The 20,322-nt window shown below is 54.5% G+C and overlaps 1 protein-coding gene across 1 annotated transcript in view; it reads right to left on the minus strand.

Moving 5' to 3' along the window:
• Positions 1 to 480: 480 nt before the first annotated feature.
• Positions 481 to 20,322, minus strand: part of LOC122385039 (atrophin-1-like) — a 49,233-nt gene continuing 29,391 nt past the window's right edge. Inside the window, exons 7-12 of the mRNA XM_043373001.1 lie at positions 4,377 to 5,540; positions 3,486 to 4,147; positions 2,778 to 3,012; positions 2,131 to 2,507; positions 1,580 to 1,651; positions 481 to 1,440 (exon numbers count right to left, since the gene is read on the minus strand). Coding sequence (XP_043228936.1) covers positions 1,399 to 1,440; positions 1,580 to 1,651; positions 2,131 to 2,507; positions 2,778 to 3,012; positions 3,486 to 4,147; positions 4,377 to 5,540 — 2,552 coding nt within the window. The 3' untranslated portion in view covers positions 481 to 1,398. The remainder of the gene's footprint in view (positions 1,441 to 1,579; positions 1,652 to 2,130; positions 2,508 to 2,777; positions 3,013 to 3,485; positions 4,148 to 4,376; positions 5,541 to 20,322) is intronic.

Genomic DNA, 20,322 nt, shown 5'->3' on the forward strand with positions numbered 1-20,322 from the left:
GGCGACTATATTGTGATCATAATAGCATGTAGGTAGGCAGACCCTGCATAATACCTAATCCCAACTGCGACATTTCCTTCATTCATGGGCTGCAGCGTAATCTTGGGCTGCAGGGCCCTGCAGACGGCCGGTAATATCACACTGGTGTCATTGTCCCCGCCTTGGTACGCGCCGGTGTTATCGCGGGAGCCCCCTCCCCCGCCGGGGCTTCCCCTTCGGCTGCCCGAGCAGTCAGCTGACAGGTGACGTCATCGATACGTCACTCCGCGCCCGGAGCGGAGGCGTCGAGCGAAGTGTTCGGTCGCGGTTCAGTGCCTGCATTATGGATGATGGGTGGTCGCGTGGCTCAAGCCACTACAGTGCTGCTCAGTGTCGTGGTATCGTTACCAAGTGTATGTGATATTTGAGACTTAAATAAATGGATATCGCTCTTTTTCTTTTGCTTTCTACTATGTTACCTCGTCCTCCAAAACAAAGATGTCAAAAATCAGCGCACTGTATTTAAAACAGACGCGATCGTGAGGTGCCCAATTTGAACTGGCTCAAAACAAATCGTCGCGCCGATGAACAAACCGATGAACACGGGCACGCCTCGCTCAGCAGTTCTCACACGCGTCCAAACCCCGCCGTCTGACCATCCCCTGTACAAAGTCCTCCACTTGGAACGTACACACAGTAACACACACCACTGGACCTTGGTTTGGAACGCCGAATCTGAGGATTTGTAGCGCAGCCGCAAACTGCAGCGATATGCGATGCGAAGTCCGCCACTAGGCCGAATGACGATGCGTGCTCGACTGATTTCCAGGAAGTCCAAGTCGATAAACCTACACTTATACGTATGTGTACAATGGCAATGGCTTTTGACATAGGTATAACGAGACAAACCGTTTCACTCATTCACCCACATTCGACCAAAATTCGTCCATGCCTCCACGTCCACACGTAACCTAACACACAGATCAGCCGCCGTAAGCCCCTGTGGAAACTGCACCGCACACTCGCGTCATCTATACACAGAGCATGACCCTACTGCCGCCCGGAATACCCCACAGTCTCGGGTCAACTTGGGAGGCCACGGTCTCAACTCTAAGCCACGTGTTTACACCGGAGCCCCATGCATTCATTGGCGTCTCGAGTCCACGGGCTTCTAAATTATTGTCACTGTGCTGCAGGGGATGCAGTGGCGGACCACCAGCAGCAGTGGTGAGTGAGTTCGCCCCGCACAGGCAGCACAGTCGTGTCGCGACGGTGGACGATTCATCCCGCAGAGGCGGAACAGCTGCCAAGTGGCGACATAGGCAGCAGCTGTGCCCGAGTTTGTCCCGCAGAGGCAGTTCGCTCGTCGTGTCGTGACAGACGCGGTAGCGGTGGGCGAATTTGTGGCAGCGCAGGCAGCTAGCGGGAGTGGTTCGGCAGTACAACGCGGCGAGACATCGGCTGCGGGCAGAAATCACAGCTCAGTCAGACGCTGTACCACGGCCGAACGAACATCCAGTCAGCTTACATAAGGCTAAAATCCCCTGTTAAGCTCCCACCATACTTAACATTACGTAATACGTGTAGTGTGCAATCTTACCTGTCCAGGGCTGGATAGCGGCGCGCCGACGAGAGGGACCTCTCGAAGCACTTTCCTGGTCACCGGATCCAGCTGGGGATACACAGAGGGGGAGGGTGTCAGAGGGGTCACTGGGTCCACCAGGGGGTAAGAGGGGGACCTCCCTGGTCACCGGATCCAGCTGGGGATACACAGACTGGGTCAGATAGGGGTCACGGAGTACCTGGCTAGTCACCGGTAACAGCTGAGGACAGTGGAAACGGCAGAGATATGTTGAGATGACGGGCGGGCGCAGCATTACGCGAGAAATATCAACATAACACCAGAAATAGTAGACAGGGGGCCAGAGGGGCCGGTACGGTAAAAACCAGTTGATGAGAAGGATCAGCGGCCGTGACACCGATAGCCCGCGCAACGAGGATAACGAGCCTATCGGAGATTGTATCAATATCATTACACTGCTTGAGAAACAAGCAGTAATTGGCGTTAGTGTTAAAATGAACAAACGGACGGCATGAGCCACACATCGCGTTTCCGAACATAAACTCCTCCTTCATTAGACTAAAACTCACCTCAAATTTGCGCACCGGGTTGCCGGCGGCGTCCTTCTGAATGCGGTAGACGCGCTTCCGCGTCGAAACTCCGGCCGGCGGGTCATGGTCGGGCACGGTATGCACCACGGGAGCGGCGCGCGGCGCGGCGTGAGGGGCGGCGCGGGGAGCGGCATGTGGCGCGGCGTGTTGAGCGGCACGCGGCGCGGCGTGCTGAGCGGCGTGTTGAGCGGCGTGAGGGGCGGCGCGCGGGGCGACACGTGGAGGTCCCGGGGCGACACGCGGAGGTCCCGGGGCCGGGGCGGGCGCGGACGGCGGTCCGGCCAGCCGCACCGCCTGGCCGCGGCCCGGCGGCGGCTCGAACATCACCTCCCGTGGACGGGCCGGCTCCGGAGACACTGAAAGACGACGAGAAGTCAGCGATAGCGGTCAGAAAGGATACTTCATAGAATGCACAGCACAGAGAAGATTCCTAAGCCGTATCATTTTTTTTTTCCGGAACTTATGTCTTATCAAAACGTTGAGCAATGCAGTTTGCAAACGTTTAGCGGCAACGATAAAACCCAACTATATCATAAAATCCAGTCCCACTGAAGTATTCTCGACAACTAACGCCCTACCAGCCCTCGCTCTCCCCTCACCTCCACTCAACCCTCCGCTCCACTCACCCAGTCCGGCCTCGGCCTCCGCCTGCCGCAGCTGCCGGCGCAGCTCCTTCACTTTGAGCGCCTTCTCCTTGCGCGCGCGCCACTCTGCCTCGCGCACCTCGTACTCTCGGCGGTATTGTCTCATCTCCTCCGTCTCCGTCTCCTGGTGGTAGGGTGGCGGCGGCGGCGGCGGCGGCTCGGACGCGGCCGAGGGAGCCGCGCCGTGTCGGCTGTCTGCAGGAGACCGATCGCGAGTCTGGCCGACCGGGCAGAGGGGCGTCAGTAAGAGCACATATTCCACAAGACAGGACTAGACAAGACGATAACAGGAAGACAAGAGAGATCAGACTGAGGTGCAGAGTGTGCATTATACATAGACACCGTACGAGAATTCATGAAACTGAGAACACAATATGGGTTTTAACATGAAAAAGTACGTTACAGATATTACAGAATGATACTGAACGACCATCACATCCATGCACTTTGTGCAAAATCAATGAGCGTTTAAGGTTCTCAAATCTAACGGCGCGCACGCAACACAGCTGTGAAATTATGTCATATAATTTCACAGCTATGCCACCAAGAGCAAGGCGACGTAACGCATAATACGTTCACAGTCATTGAAACACGGCACGCCGCGTTATATCCATGCGACAGCCACAGCCCCCATCCAGCAGACACGGCTTCTCCGGCGCTGGCCCACGGCCGCCGCTGCACGAGCGTCACCTGTCGCGACTGGCGACTCTCGTAGTCCCTCTGGTAGTCGCGCTCGTAGTCCCGCTCATAGCCGCGGTCACGGCTCGACGTGCGGTGATGCTGGGAGCGCAGCGGCGACCGCTCGCGCGAGCTGTGGTGGGTGGAGGTGTGCTCAGTGGTCTCCCTCCTGCTGCCGCCGCCGTACAGACTGCGGTGGTTGCTCTGAATGAACTCCTGCGTGAACTTATCGACTGCGTTTGTGGGAGGAGCTGAGGAAGTGGCGGGCGTCTTGGCCGCAGCGGGCGCCGGGGCGGCAGCGGCGGGGGTCGAGGCTGTGGGGGCGGCTGGCGTCGAGAAGCCCGGCGGCGGGACGGCCGTGTTCACCAGGACCGGTACCACGACAGGGGCCGGCGCCGCTGCCGACGCGGCCAGACCCGCCGGCAAGTGGCCCAGACCGGCCGCCACCGCCGGCGGAGCGCTGACGGCCGGGTAGACGGCCGGCTGCAGCGGCACACTCTGCCCGCCCGACAGGTAGGCGGCCACGCCGGCCGGTGGCAGCGCGTGGGTGACCGCCTGGCCGCCGGCCGCGCCCGGCGCCGTCTGAATGGTCCGGTAGATTTTGGTGTCGCGGCCCGGCTCCTCAAATGGCGGCGCAGACTCCCAGACGGGCGGCCGCGCTTGGTCTGCGGCAGCTGGCGGAGGCAGGGGACAAACAACAAGACGGTTAGTCGCTATAGACAGCCCAAAAAATATATATGCACTACTAGTCTTTGAATATTTTCTGTCGTCAAATGATTCCGAAATCTAAGAACCGCAGACACTCAAGAACTTCTTTATGCATCTCGTATGTCTTGTACCAATTCAACGCCAAAACAACGTTATCAATACAGACGGACTAATGTCCACGGACGCGTCGCTCACCTGCCGCCACGGGCACCGTGCCCCGGAAGTTGCGGTTCACGTATATAGTGCGCGACGGCTGCTGCTGCTGTTGCTGCGGCGGCTGTTGTTGCTGCTGCTGCGGCTGCTGCGGCTGGGGTTCGGGACGGTCCGGAGCGTTACGGGACCCGTCCCACGAGCTGCGTACGGGGGAGCGGCGACCCCCGAGCCCGTCCCGCGAGTCGCGCAGCGTATCTCGGAGGTCTCTGCCTCCTCGGCAGCCTGCGGAGCCCGACCAGCCCTGGCGGTCGCCGCCGCTGTTACCGCGAGACAGACTCGGATCCGGCCACAGGTCCGGCCTGTTATCCTGCGGCTGCTGCTGGTGGTTAGGACCGGACCAAGACGGCCCACCAGGACCGTTCGGACCACGCGGTCTATCGGAACCGCCGGGGGCGCCGTAGCCTCTCGGTCCATCTGAACCACCGGGACCGCCATAAGCACGCGGTCCGTCGGGACCAGCCGGCACGCCGATCCTGTCCCTGACGTGCGGCCGGGCCGGCGACGGCGGCGACCACTGCAGCTCCTGTCCGGGCTGGCCGCGGCCCGCCGGCGGGCGCTCGGGGCTCTCCCAGAGAGGTCGCTGCGGCTCCCAGTCGCGCGGCGGGCCGCCGTTGGCAGCCGGCTCCTGCCAGCGCTGCGGCGCCGGCGGACGGAACGCGTCTGGCGGCGGCGGGCCGCCGGGGCCGTCCCCCCAGCGCGGCCCCGGGTCCGGCAGCAGGCCCGAGCGGCCCGGCGGCGGCCGACACGGCTGGCGCGGCCCGCCCGGCGCACCCCAGCCCTCGCCGGGCCGCGGGGGGCCGGGTCGCCCGTCCGGAGCCCAGTGACTGCTCGGGTGCGGCAGCAGCGGGCCCGACATGCGCGGAGGCATGGGCCCTCCCCAGCCGGGCCCGCAGGGTCCGCCGGGTCCGCCGGGCCCACCCCGCCCGCCCGGTCCCAGCAGGCCGGGCTGACCGCCGCGGAACGGCGCCTGTCCCCGACCGCCGCGGAAACCGCCTCGACCACGCGAGCCGTCACCATCGCGCCGGCCGTCTCCGCGACCACGCTGGTTGTTCCGGCCGCGCCCCCTACCACCGCTCGAGTTACGTTTTCCACGAGCACCGCGGCCGCGGCCGGCCGAGCCCGCAGACTCGCGTCGCTGCGACGAATCTGTGCGAAAATGGACAATGTGACGTCAGAGCCCGACAACCAATCAGAAAAGAAGGCCCGTGGGTGAACAGAGCTTATAGAAGAGGACCGGGTGCTGAAGTGAATGTGGATTTACGTAATTCTGGAGGATTTGGCGCCGATATATTTGTCTATTGGAAGCGCCTATTAATATGGTCATTTTGCGCCCACTTTAGTGGCTTCAGTGCCGGTGTTGGGATTTGTGTTATCTGGCACAACCTAGAAATAATCATCTGTGGCCAAACGACGCTTAAACTTATTCTTTGATAAGGAGTCACACTACAAAAACAGTGATCATACTGCATTGTGCTTCATCAGTATGTATATGTATCAGTATGTGAATGAAATCACAAAATTGAACCTCCGATTCCTTGATACTCTCGAGAGATACGTCATCTTTACGATCAGTGGTGCAAGGAGCTTCAATGGAAATACCAAAAATGAGCTGCACTTATCCACAAGTGTCAGATAAGTGCGTCTTTCGCTCATTGCATCTACACTGTACAGTATACCCTCAGAGCAGAATTTCCTAGTGAGATTGATTGAGTGTTACGGCTTTTACTTCGCGTGCTCTGAAGGGCAGTGGCGTCCCAAAACGCAAGTGTAGAGGAAGGCAGGAGCACAGTCACGTCAGTTCCTTGCGTATTTAGTGAGCTAAGGATGTCACTACCAAATGGTATGCACGATAGAAAAATGGTGGATGGCGATTGGCGACACAATATCAACAGAGAGTGGTGAACAACATGTGTGAGAAATGGTTAATGTACACAAACTCAGCAAATAATTATGAATAATTCAGGCTCAAAACACCTGATCAGCATAGTGCTTATAACTTGAAACTTACGCCATCTTTTGTGATTAGCACAAATTACCTATCAAATATAGGTAAAGCAGACGAATTAACACATTGAATAGTCATGCACTCGACTATAAATATGGCAATGCGTGGGCATATAAATACAATTGCCAGCATGAATACCAAACAGCACATCTGCAAAACTATAAGGACATGTGGTCAGAAGACAAAGCGTAAGAGCGCCAGATTAGGTCCCGAATGAGAGGATCCTGCCCAACAGCCCTCCCTGGACGCGTCATTGCGCGCGACCTTCACTGTGTCGGAGCGATCAAGGTATGTAAAAACACACCGATAGGCCACGATTTGCAGACCACTAGCAATGGCGTTACAAGTTCGTGCCACTATGTTGGAAAATACCCACGTTGCACGTTTCGCGGGCAGCACCTCCCTACTATACATATAGTATTGGTGATAATCAATATCCCTCGTGGCGATAGCCTTGGTAATATGCCGTTTGTGAGACTGTTGAGCGCCGTAAGAGTTGATATCTGCCAAGCTGAGTTCGTAGGTACCAAGTTGTTGTTTATTGGGGCTTTGGGGCGCGCCGACTACTAAGGTCATTTTGCGCCCATAACGTCTAACTACATCGTAAAACAAGTGTGACAAAAAAGAGATCCAACTACATACAGGGGCGAAAGCCTAAGACTAGAAAAAAGGATAAGGTGGGATAGAACAACGCAAACGTGTTGTACTATACAACTGACTAGACGTAAAGACTACAGAGGACTAGATTGGCTGGAGTCAGGTCGAGCAAATCGCTTGGAAGGTCGAGCTTGGAATCAAACGGATAAAAGAAAAGATGTTGCCGGATAAAACCCAGGGTGAGTCGTCACCCAGTAGGTGGCGGATAGTGGTACCCGGAGCCGAAGTAGCGTGTCCGGTTGGGTTCGGGATATGGACAAGATAAGAGAATGTGAGCGACAATAAGAGGCACGGCACACTGACTGCATGTGGACTGTTCATCTCCAAGGAGGAGATGACCATGCGTCGCATACGTATGGCCTATGCGTAATCTGCAGAGGACCTCTTCCTGGTGTCTGTTGCTTTGAAAGGAAAACTGCCAGGGCTCCAAGGTAGAAACCGCTGCGATGTGGTCTGGGTGCCACCGAGCACTGCGAGCGGCAGAGGGCGGCGCTAAAGCGGCTACGCCAGCTGATGGCGACGGCCAGGTTCGGCAGCAGCAGCAGCAGCGGACTCCTGCCCTGCCAGAAGAGGCTTATCGTCTCCCTGCGGTCGACGCTGGCGCTGTTTGAGGAGTTACGTCAGGTGGCGGGTTTCTCGTTCCTGCTGACGGCGCGCCTAAACCAGGATGCTCTGGAATCCTTCTTTAGCACCGTTCGGGCGCATTTCGGGAGCAACCTAAGCCCGTCACCTGTCGAATTCCTGCAGCGGATCCGGCTACTCCTGATCTGCGCACAACCCGCCGCTGCACGCGATACAGCCGTCCAGCCAGAGTGCGCCGCTCCAGCGACCTTCCTGCGGGCCACCAGCCAGCTACAACCCGCTGAGGAAGCCGACAGCATTAGTTCTGCACTGGCCGCTCGCGTCTGCGAGCCGACAGGAGGCGAGGAGGCAGAGCCAGGGGAGGAGACGGAGGAGCTGGAGTCGGAGCTAGTCTCTGCCGAGGATATCCCCGTGGAGGTGATGCAGGAGTGTCAGCTGGCCCCCGACGGCGAGCCAACGGAGGATCCGACTGTCCAGACTGAGAGCTACGGCGTCGCATATGCAGCGGGTTTCCTGGCCGCCAAGTGTGCGCGCAGCGACCCGTCCTTCGGTGTGCGCACCACTAACGCCGATGAAGAAGATGTTCCCAGCGACGCACGCTAGGTCACTCCTGCGAGTCGTGGCGGCCTGACTGTGCCCTCCCGTCAGAGGCTCGGCGTCTCTCGGGAGATGGACGCGACGTTCTGCGCGCTGCACGAGGGCAAGGGCCGGCCGCGTCGTAATGAAGACCAGAAGATGGACAACCTGTCGCAGTGATAGCCTTGGTAATATGTCGTTCGCAAGAGTGTTCGACGCCGTAAGAGTTTATATCTGCCAAGCTGAGTTCGTACCAAGCGTGTTGGTTCTGCGCAGCTTCTCTGTTTTGGGGAAGCTGGGCTCGTGGTAAATTCACATTATCATTTATACAATTGAATCACAGTGAGAAGCTATGGTGCCAGCGACTCGGTAGCTCTTCACAGCCAGTGAAACCGTGCAACTCACTTGCAAGCCACTCGGTGACCCAACGTGGTCACAGCAAGCAAGTGATGCCAGCGAGTAAACGACAGAGTCCACAGCGAGTGAAACTGTGCGTGTGCAACGCATTAGCGGGTAGAAATGGTAAGACTGAAGAAAAACGCCGAATAGCAGTCCCTAGTCCGTGCGCGTATTGGATCTGGTGGGTTTTGGTCGCTACTCTACGGGCGCCAATCGCAGAGGGCAACGCCATGGCCCGACGTGAGGCCAGTGAGCAGCCAGGCCGGGACAATATTGAGTGGTAAAGGGCCGGAACATGATCTGTCGCGTGAGGACGAACGCTCGTAAACAGGCACTTTCATGTTGCGAGAACACAAGCAGGGTCAGCAACATTGTGTCTGGGCAAGAACGATAAACGCTTCCCTGGATGAATGGTGTAATAGTGTTGTCATTGAACGGTGACATTTCTACAATGGTGGCCCTGGTGGCGCAGTTGTTAAGGCGTCAGCCCGCGGTGCGGGAGGTTCCGGGTTCGATTGTAGGGATCATCTAATGCAATTTGTCATTTCATGTTGTCATTTTCATTTTTATTGCCACTGCTTTATTAATCAATCTGTTATCTGTTGTCAATTTTGCGTCAAGTTTGTTTGTTATTTGTAAACCGGCTTGCCGCTGGAATCAGCCTTCCTAGTAACCGCTGTGCCATACGCTATAGAACCTGTCGTGCAAAGGTCACGGCGGCACCCCTGAGGCGGCCGCTGCCCGTACGTTTAGGAACCCATTGTCGTGATGTCATGACTGTGAACAAAGGTCGCGGTAGGGGCTCTCCCGGCAGCCGGACGGTGACGCATACGTTAAGCTTGTTTCTCGCCGCGCCTGCGGGCATATTGGTAGTACTAGGGACGGCCAGCATATGACCGCGGTTTTCGGCGACATTGTCAATTCGTTTTCGACTCTGCTGTTCGCTGCAAGACAAATACACATAGAAAACGGCTCGGGCATTTGGAGAAGAGCGGCTACTCTGAGGCGAGGGAAGAATACGGAGATTCACACGAAAGACCTGACTAGGTCGCATCGGCCACAGCTAACTGAGGCTCTGTCGGCCGTCGTACGGCTCACGGCTCACGGGATAGATTGACACAGACCGTCCGTTCTACACAGCGCCCTACGACACGATCCCCGGTGCCGCCCGTTCCGCGGGCGTCGTCCCCAGCTGTGTCACCAGGAGTGAGGTGGGCTCCCACATTAGCCGTAGCCCAGGGGGAGGGGTATGTAGGTTGGAGGAGCAGGAGCCTTCCTGTAAATGGGTATACCGGCCCGTTGGAAGGATGACGAAAAATACACCACGGCAAAGCATGCTACAACACTCCGTGGTAGACAGTTTGGTGGCAATCTCAGAGTCAGCAGCTAACACGGACATCATATGAAGCAAGTGAGCGCACGTTGACCTCCAGCTACAGCCATCAGCGCTGCATAATGTCTGACGCAGTGAGACTCTGGAACTTGGAAGAGCTAGGAAGCCTCACAGGCTCCATGCTTCATTTAAATCAGTCTGGTAAGTGCAAGGGCCTCTGCAAGCGCCTGACTTGTGTTATACGGAAAATCATCCCGTAATTGTTATGTCAGAAATAGGTGGAGGGCATGCTGATATGACTGCTCTAAATCATCATCATGATAACTTAGAAAAGCCCCTCATTGACACATGGATAGAAAATCACACCAGTGTGTCTGATGAAAAAGCGCACAACATACTCGTAGAGGCCCAAACCAGAGGGGCAGCCAAAATCAGCGCTCTGGAAAGTAGAACATCAGCTACGTTTAACTGCCTCCCATGCATATCGTGCATGCCATGTATTGAAAAACAAGAAGGCATGTTCTGAAAGCATGTTCAGCGAAGGAAGTCTGAACCACATACCAGCTGTCCAGTGGGGCCAGGCAAATGAAGATGCAGCCTTGCAGAAGTATGAGGAGCTCACAGGAAGGCAGGTAGTTCGAAGTGGACTTCACATCAGCAGGGAAAATTCATTTTTGACAGGATCACCAGATGGTTTATGCACAGACCGAGTGGTCGAGATAAAGTGCCCTTAAAAGAAGGAGGTAAGGGAGGGCCCAAGCATCAAAACTTCTGCCCACAACGGCAGAGGGTCCTCGGGGGCGTTGGCCGATAGCACGAGTGACTGGGCTGATTGCCGGTTCAGACGGGGAGATCAGAGCTGCTCATGTAGAGATGAGGGGCACGAAAACACGCAGAATTCTGAGTAAACTCTTCCATTTGGAGGCAGTGACATCAAATGAACCGTAGACTCGTCTAGCTGTGCACTCGAGTCTCGAGTAGTCTCAAACTACAACTGAATCATCAGCCATGACTTGAATTGAGCTTTGTTAGCCTTCTGCCTACTGCTGTAAACTTCACCAAAGAAACACCCAAGGTTCTCATGGGGCTTGTTCGCCCATGGTGTGGAGAGTCTGTCGGCCCCCATGCGAACCTTTTGCCATCCGCTAGCATAGCTCTGTTTTTCACCCATACCTCTCTTTTGCAGATCATGAACGTTCTGACGATAACGGACCCCGCTGCCAACTCATGGCTGGAGGCGCAGCTGCCCCCGCTTCACCTCCTCCTGGGTGACTCAGTCGCCCGGGACAGCATGCTCAGGAGCCGCCTGAGGAAGGACGACTTCCTGAGCCGAGCAAGTGGCGGGGACTCCTGGGTCTCTCTACACCAGCACCCTCAGGACCACGTCGAAGCGTGGGACCGGGAGGCCTCGGCCGCGGGACGTCGTCGGGGCGCCGCCGTAATATGGATGACGGGCAACGTCGTCTACAACAAGTTCTCCGGGCTGGCCAGTTACTCGGAGGGCAAGCTGGCCACGCTGGCCGAGCTCGCGCAGGACATCACCAAGACGCTGCTGGGCATCGCGGAGAGGGTGTTCGTCCTGGGGCCGCTCGCCCGCCTGAGCGGTGAGGTGAATGGAGCACGGTGGGAGCACACCTCTGCGTTCCACCTAGAGCGCCGCCTCCTGCATCAGCTTCCGAAGGAGGTGTACTTCGTGCCGCTGGGACGCCAGCTCACCAGGATGTGGGCGGGGCGCCACTCGTGCGTCGATGGGTGCGCCCATTGGTACGCCCCGGACGGCGTCCACCTGTCCGCCGAGGGCAATTTCATTGTTAGAAGCCCTGAAGACCAAAGTTAACTGGTCATGTCACCATAAAACGTCATGAATACTACACAAATTATGATCATCATTCTCCTCGTAGTTTCCAGCACCGACGCTGGGTGTAGGCAGGTGGTACGGTGGTTAAGCCATCTTGCCAATCCACAGACGAACTCTACGCAAATTTAAAGATGTGTTCAGTTCTGTGAGAACTTTCACGCCAGGGAACTCTCATCATCATCATCATGTATTCATATGTTCATCCACATTCATCATGGCTTTTCAGAACAAGAGTCAAATATTACATACACACAATACAGGTTAAGATGTAAACATGCGATAAAAAGACAAAGACACACTAAAAGATTGGTAAAATCCGATGTCCGGTGTCCTACTCGGCTATCTGCTATGGCGAGGACATGGCGAACCATTTCCTCGCCCTTCTGCGACACGCCGTCGCAGAGCGCGCCTCTCTCACTTCAGCCGGCGCTCGGTTCCACAGAGCGGGCGAACGATAAAAGAAGGACCTTCGTGCATGCTCACTGCGCGCCCTGGGAATCTGCAGAAGACCAGCCAGAGAGGCTCTGTTGTCCCTAGTGGCTACATCACTGCGGTGTACAATGCACGCGGTCAGGCTGCCGGGCGCCTGTTCGTTATTTAGCAAATAGTGCATCTGGGAAACGTCGCGCTCGGCTACAAGGTTGTCAAGTGACGTCCATTTTAGCTCAGCTAATAACGGCGTGACATGGTCTCGCCGTTTTGCCCCCTTCACCACCTGTGCACAATGGTTCAACACTTTTTGTAAGCGATGCCGTTGGGTAGCATTGCAGCCGGCCCACACAGAAGAGCAATAACTGAGATGCGGAAAAATAAGTGATTCAACAATCATTTTCTTCACAGGTTCTGGCAATTTGCCAGCCATTTTTGATAGTCCACCAAGAGTGGCATAACACCGTCTAACTACAGGGTGGCGCCGATAAATGAAGACAATATGTGCTCCACACAAAACATTAATTTTTTGGCAAAAGTCAGTACATTGGATGGAAGCTTGGAACTGGGGTGACTGATGGCGACCTGTCGAGCACACTTCACTCGATGAATCCCCCTCCGCGTCGATGACGGCCTCGATGCGAGGCCTGAACCGGGCTCAGGCCTTGGTCAGCATGGTCTTGTCCATCTTGACCATCATCTGCTTGATGGCTGACTTCAGAGAGTCAATATTGTTGTGTGGGTGTTTGTTAGTGTCCCTCTCGACTACGCCCTACACGTTTTAGTCGAGCGGGTTCAGGTCCGGGAAGTTTGGCGGCCAGAACTCGGGCGTGATGTGACTGTACACGTTGCCGCTCATCCACTCCTTCGTCACCCTAGCCTTGTGGGCGGTTACAGCGTCTTGTTGGAACACATAGGGCCTTCCTCAGCCACTCGGTCGATCTAGGGTTTCACGACGTCACCGTCATCGACGGTGACGTCGACGTCGTGTCATCGTCGACGATGTGCTCGACTTTGGCAATGAAATCGTCGTCTCCGACGGCATCAGATCGTCGGGGATGTTTCTTCCGCTTTGCCACAGACGGGACGTCGCCCACAGACTCATCCAAGCTCCGCTCGACTTTATAATCATGGCTTCTGTCGACCTTGAGGAAGTTGGCGACCTCGGGAGTCTCGCTGCCGGCGTGAAGCGCCACAATGACCGCGTGTCTTTTCATTTCTTCCGTTATCATCTTCAGCTGCAACGTTCCCTTTTGCTATGGACAACAATTTACATAAAGCATGGAACATGAATGCAAAAAAATTATTGCTCTGCACAAAACAGTTTCCTCATAACACAGGTTTGATATTTGTGGTTATTTACCGGCGCCACCCTGTATACTAGAAATATGCTTCTCAAACGTTAATCCTCCGTCAACAACCATCCCCAACACTTTCACCGCCGGGGAAGGTCTAATCGAAACATCACCGAATTGCACAGAAAACTCGGAGGATGACTGCCGCCTACTTGACTTAATTAGTACGAGGTCGGTTTTGTTAGGGTTAATTTTTAAACTGTTTTCACTAAACCAGCTGTGCACGGTGGCTACGGTGCGTTCGACGCTCACTTTGAGTCCCGACAGGTCACTGGGCTTACTCTGATGTAAAAGCTGCACATCATCCGCATACATCACCATTTTGGAGCCCTCCATTTCCAGGTATGACACTAAATCATTTGTAAAAATTAAAAATAGTACTGGGCCGATCGGCGATCAGAGACCCCTGGATTACGCCATGCGTTATGGGTTGCATGTCCCCCTCTCCACCTCTCACTGCCTGTCTGCGCCCACTGAGCCAGTTATCAAACCAGTGGGTATCAATCCCATACCAACCGAGCTTCTCCAGGAGCCGGGGATGCTGAACGCTGTCAAACGCTTTAGATGTATCGGCTGTGGTAAGGCAGCCAATGAGTCCACGGTCCATCCCGCCAATTAAATAGCCAACAGCGTCCAGCATCGCCGACTCCGTGGATCTGCCCGGCCGGAAGCCATGCTGCTCGTCGCACAGAATATTATGGGACGTCAGGTAAGTAGTTAGTTGAATACAAATAACACTTTCTACGAGCTTTTCCACGGTAGGCAAAATGGACACGGGTCGGTAATTACTAGGGTCTTCTGTGCTACCACCCTTATGTATGGGGACAACTAGTGCGTTTTTCCATACCGACGGCACCGCGCCCGACACGATGGAGGAATTTACGACATTGAGCAAATGCGGCCCAATCACTTCAAAAGTCATGCGCAGCATGCCAATTGTTATCCCATCTTCCCCGCTCGCCCTTGAGGTCGACATTCGCTGGAGCGCCGCAGACAGTTCGGGTAGAGTCACCGGTCGCACCTTGAACGCACCGCTCACCACGCGAGTGGGGCGCGGGGGCAGTCGGTCCGCCCCATTCCGAGTCTGCTCCAACGCATCCGCCACTCGCGCCCCCACCGTAGCGAAATGTGCATTAAGCCTCGCGGCCCACCGGCCATCACGCTCACTCGGGTCGGTGCGATGAGCCTCTGCACCCTTCGGCGCGATCTAGAGCATCTTCGTAGAAAACTGATACAAATTGTCAAAAGACAAAGGAAGAAATCGGTAAACACGATTAACAACCTATGCTTAGGTAGTGGTAACAATTGACACTACCTGTTCTGGGTTGGAATTCCCGGAACTAACAAAAATGTAATAAAAAAACTGGCCATGTCACACTGACCGTTGAACCACCAAAAGCTTTTTCAAGTCCAGTAATTTTTGTCGGTCCTGCTTTCAGGGGCGATCGACCAGAAACATATAACAATCCAGAAACCACAAGATCTCGCTTCTACAACTACAAGGGGACGTTCAGCCTGTTGCTGATGGCCGTAGCAGATGCTGACTACTGCTTTTCGTATGTACACGTGGGGGCGAGTGGACGTGAGCACGACAGTCGACAACACGATGTTTAACCGTGGTGGCCTCGGCCAGCGGCTGCGGGCGGTGAACTCAACATCCCTGTGGCCGGCGAGGGGAGCTGCCTTTCTGTTTTGTGGCAGATGAGGCGTTCCCCTTGACCGAAGCCATCATGCGTCCATACCCGGGCAGGCGCACTGAGGGCGCCACTGCTGATGCGGCACTTCAGTGCCAGATCTACCATTATCGCGTCAGCAGGGCTCGCCGAGTGGTCGAGAATGCCTTATGCATTCTTGTGTGCAAGTGGCGGATACATGGGTGGAGAACCTGCCCCGGCCACCCCGGCCGTGGCCGGGGTAACTTTCAGCCGACCCCGGCGCGGCCGGGGTAACTTTTTCCACTTTTGTAAATCCTAAATGCTGTCTCCATACGAAAAAAACTGCCATCTATAAAAGCGTCTCTCATTATTCTTATCTACCTTGAAAAGTTCTTGAAAATTAACTTTATTTTCATTTTGGAGCTTCTATGTTTTTAAGTCGCGCGGAGCCCGACATGTTTCATCAAACAGAAGTTAATCATATTTAAGGGCCGTTATCGTAAGATGGCACTGTAATAACATCACAAGACAGGACGAGGGTAATATCAGTGAGATAGAAGGACGAGCTGCTGGGGCTCAAGGCTCCCCCAACTTAACCCGCGCCAGGGTGGTGGCCTTATCGTAACACGTTGAGTCGAGAGGTGGGCTTTTCACGCTCCTTCTAACTCGGCTACTGGGCTACGAGGCGAGAAGCGGAACGACGTTTAAAAGAGCGACAAACGTGATCAGAGAAATCTGGTCATGTTTTAGGCAAGCTCAATAATAAAATCACCATAAATCATTTAAAGCCAAATTTCTCTGATTTTAGCGTTCTCCGACAACTTTTCTCACAGTTCATGAACATAACGGAGCTTAAACACTGCAAACAAAACATCCGATTACTCGTTTAAGGCTCGGTCGCGAATAATATATCAGGTGTGAGCTCAAGTCAAAACGGTCAAATTTGACATTTTGTTTTGTGTGGGAAGGTTGCAACTTCCACGGAATAAGCTTTGCAAAGGGCATGATGGCATTTTTGGCACGATCATCCAGCAAAGTTGACCTGATGACCTGACCTAGCACTAGGTGACATGCGTCCGAAATTTTAAGGCGTGTTGCAAAATTGTTGTTACAATTACGAAATCTTCCGCACCTGCGTGCAGCAGTTTTCCCTAAAAACGTACAAACGGCAGACATCCATTATTCCATGCCACAGAATAGGGGTTTGTTGATAACCGTTGACAAATATTTGAGCATCATCGTCTTTCTGACTTTCGGTCGCCGGCCGGGGTAACTTTTTCAAACATTCTCCACCCGTGGGCGGATATACCGTCAGCCTATATAATATTGGACAACTTGGAAAGCATTATTGGAAAGCATTGGCATCAGCAGCGCTCGAATAAGTGCCAGAGCGAAATACTAGTATTAAGCATTTCAAATGTGTTCTGCCAGAAACAAAAAGAAGAGGTCACTATTATCAAAATAGTATTCGCAGTGGGATAATGAAGCCGCACTTGTGAAACATAACACAATGTCAGCGCCAATCAGACAACCCCAGCGAAGACACATGAAAAGCAAAATGACATTACCATGAAGTCAGCAAGCACGGAGCAGGATGTCTCGCGACGTAAAGTACTGCTTTCCAAATTCCAGGTACTTGGACCACACATAATTACCAATTTGACTACAAACATAAGAGGAATAAACTAGCAAAAGATAAAAATACAGCGAACCCCAAATACGTTGCGGTTGCTGATCACGACCTATGGCAAAAGGGGAAAACTGATCGCTTGGACCTTAAAAGAAGACAAGATGCGGAACAAAACGACAGTACGACATGTAAACGAGATGTTTCCAGCACAGGCCAAGAATTGACAGAAAAGGCAACAATTGGCCCAACTAGTTTACAACACATGCATTAGATGAACATGAAAAAGTCGAACGCGGTCATGCTGCGTAAAACAGCCCCTTGTCCACAACCAGGAACGACACCCCAGCTAACCTAGAAACCTCCGTCGGCGAAAGTACATGCCTTCAGAAACCTAAGCAAGGGGTGGACCGAGTGATCCCGTGCCGGTCTCAGTTCGAGAGCCGCCGAGATATCCGGTACCGTACTCGGCACCCACCGTCCCTGTGCGGACCAGGGCCTGTCGACGGGTCCGCTTTTGCGTGCCGCCCGAGTCCCGTCTGCGATAAGTAATGTGCTCCGCGGGGGGGGGGGGGGGTAGTGTGGTGCTCGCCGCAGCACATGTTCCACAAGAAGACGCCAGGAGAGTGGAAAGCCACAGGCGACTACAGCGCACTGAACGCCAAGACCTGGCCGGATCGGTACCCGCTGCCACACCGTGGCGCGCTGGGCAACCGTGGTGTCAGCGAAAAGATTCTGCTTTGTATATATGACACGCATGCGTATAGGGCCATGGCCGCTCTTCTGTGTGCCAAGAACCGTCTGGCACACATGATCGCCCGCTTAGTGCGGATGCAGCTGCACCTGACGTGAGCTGCCGTAATCGGGCAGGCGGGAAAGGGCTCGAATCGCTTGAAACGAAAACTTTTGAAGGTGTTGTGAGCCGTTCGCAGTCACTAGGTTGATGTTACCATTGTGTTACCATTGCGATGTTGGCTGATTGAGATGTTGATTTATCTGGTGCTGTGCTGCTGTGCTGTTGTGCTGCTGTGGTAGTGTGACACACGTCAACATGTGACTGCCGGGCTCGTGTCATGGGTCGCGCTGTTGTGTGATTGTGGCCTATCGGCAATTCCGTGCTCTACTCTTTGGCTGTATGGATCATGTGATTTGCCATTGCTTGTGTCTGCCCCGTGCTTGCCGATGCTAACCTTTCGCTGCCGTTCGCTCTTCTACAGCTACCACGAAATAAAATACTGAAATCTGGTCTCTATCTCCAAGATTCAATGCCTGAAACACGTTGTCACGGGTCGGCAGCGTGGGTCGTGAATAGGTATTGTGCGCAAATAATTGGGTGTCTGTATCCTGTGCACTCCTTGTTTAATAATGACTACATACGTTTAGGTAAATAGTAAGGAAAGAAGAGTTTCATCACTTAAAAAATCACCTCGCAGCATGAGAGAACAGATGCATTGGCAGATTTTCCGTTTGGCCTGCCTTGGGCCGAGCGCCGAGGCTGATTCCGTAGGGGCGGCGGCGGGCGCCGCCGCGGCTGAAACTCGCTAACGATTATCTTGCCGCTAGATGGCAGGGCGCCACTGGTGTCGCAGAGAACAATAGGATTGCGGGGGTGACGCCGATCCATTACTAGGTGATCCATGGCACAACACTCTTCCCTGGTGAGGAGACTCATCTGTCCCTGCTCATCAAAAAGGTCATCAGCAGATGAACGCGCATAAGGCACTACGACTTTGCCAAGGTTCAGACAAAGTTTTACTGGCTTCCTGCTGTCGGAAATTCGTACGCGACTTCAGCCGACGAGATGGCCCCCTAACAGAGCTGATAAAAAACCCAAACGGGAGAAAGAGCAACACCGGGCCTTCGAGGTCCTCAAGCAGGCCCTCATCTTGAGCCGGTGTTGGCCCCACCAAACTTCGCGCACCCGTTCTTCCTGATGACGGACGGTAGTCAGCCGGACCAGGAGCAGTGCTCAGCCGCAAATAACATCACCATCGACCAACATCCGATGCAATATTGTCTGCAACGGATAACTATTATTTTCTTCACTTTTCAACTTTCACCTTCTCTCATTTCTTCTCTTTCCTCTCTCCTTCACTACACGAAGAAATTTCCATCAGCTACTGCTTCCCTCAGTTACAGTTGCATCAGTTAGGTACTCTCAACCCAGTGCAAAGGCTAGAACCACGACGATCTTGCTCAGCGTTCCCGTTTGAAAGATACATAATTACTAAAAATCAAGCTTACTCATGATACCACTTACGTTCCACAACAGATCGTCGACAGCATGGCGCACAGTGCACATGGTTCGCCGCTGGGTCAGTGGTCCCGCTACCCAGGAACGGTACCTGGCGAAGAAGTAGCTATGTATGATACCCTGAAGCGGATTGTGGCGTCCGATCAGACGAAGGAGTGGTTGGTTTGCAGCATCGCCGGGTTAGATTGAGAGACAGGGAGCTGGAGCTGCTGTCTGCTGGAATGGGAATGCGCCTAACCTTGGACGTGGATTCGTTTGAGCGCGCCATTGTTCGAGGAAAAGTAGTGTGCACGGAAAGGTACGGCCAAAGCCACAAGCGCAACAGTTATACGGTGAGGTGAATACCAAGTACCAAGTCCGGCAACTGCACGATCGATAGCATTCTGTTCGTACCCGGAAACGGATTGCTACAGGCCTGCCTGATTGTAAAAATACGCGATGTGCCCTCGCCTTTCTACCACGGGGGAATGGCGCACAAAGTCACGGCTCGTCTGCGACTACCAGCATGCTTTCTCGACGCGGGAGTGGCAAGAAAGAATCGCTAACTTATGGGGATGAATGGCCTTGCAACGCCCTCGTGTTCCGGAAGACGTGCTGCGATTCGTGGGGTCGACGGAAACGCCACTGTTGGCCATAGCCAAGTGGCTACCAGGGGTTCCCACAGTGACGAGTCACATAGACACTAAACAGGCTAGTCTGGCACCGGCTGAGAAGCATGGAGTGTGCTGGTCTGCCGGCACACTCGTATATCCGGCCAGACTTTCACCATGGCGTCGAGAAGATAAAAAGCTGCCGTGATTTTTTAGACTCGTCCCTTTTTACCTTTAACCGCGTCCATGTTGATGTACGCATCCCAAAGTAAATTTTCTTACACGCCAACACTTTTCCGAATCCTTCACGCTTAGTTCATGACGTAATGCTTCCATTTCTCACCGAACCAATTTTGTTTCAGAGCCGAGAGTCCGGCGCGACGGCCACCACCGCCGAAATGGCGCTGGTGAGTCAAGGCGTCGGTCTCAGCTTCACGCTCAGTGTACCACCGCTTCAGCGCCGCTCACAATAGTGCGGAACTTGCGACACACGAGACCAGCGTCCTCCTAGCGGCCTCGCTAGGTAGCTCGGCGCCCGGATCTCAGGTGAAGCACAAGTAAGGAGTTCATTCAAGTTTCCCCACAGCACGATGCAAAACTCATGCTGT

The sequence above is a fragment of the Amphibalanus amphitrite genome, unplaced genomic scaffold (assembly GCF_019059575.1).
Source record: "Amphibalanus amphitrite isolate SeventyFive unplaced genomic scaffold, NRLGWU_Aamphi_draft 000206F_arrow, whole genome shotgun sequence".
Taxonomy (NCBI): Eukaryota; Metazoa; Arthropoda; class Thecostraca; order Balanomorpha; family Balanidae; genus Amphibalanus; species Amphibalanus amphitrite.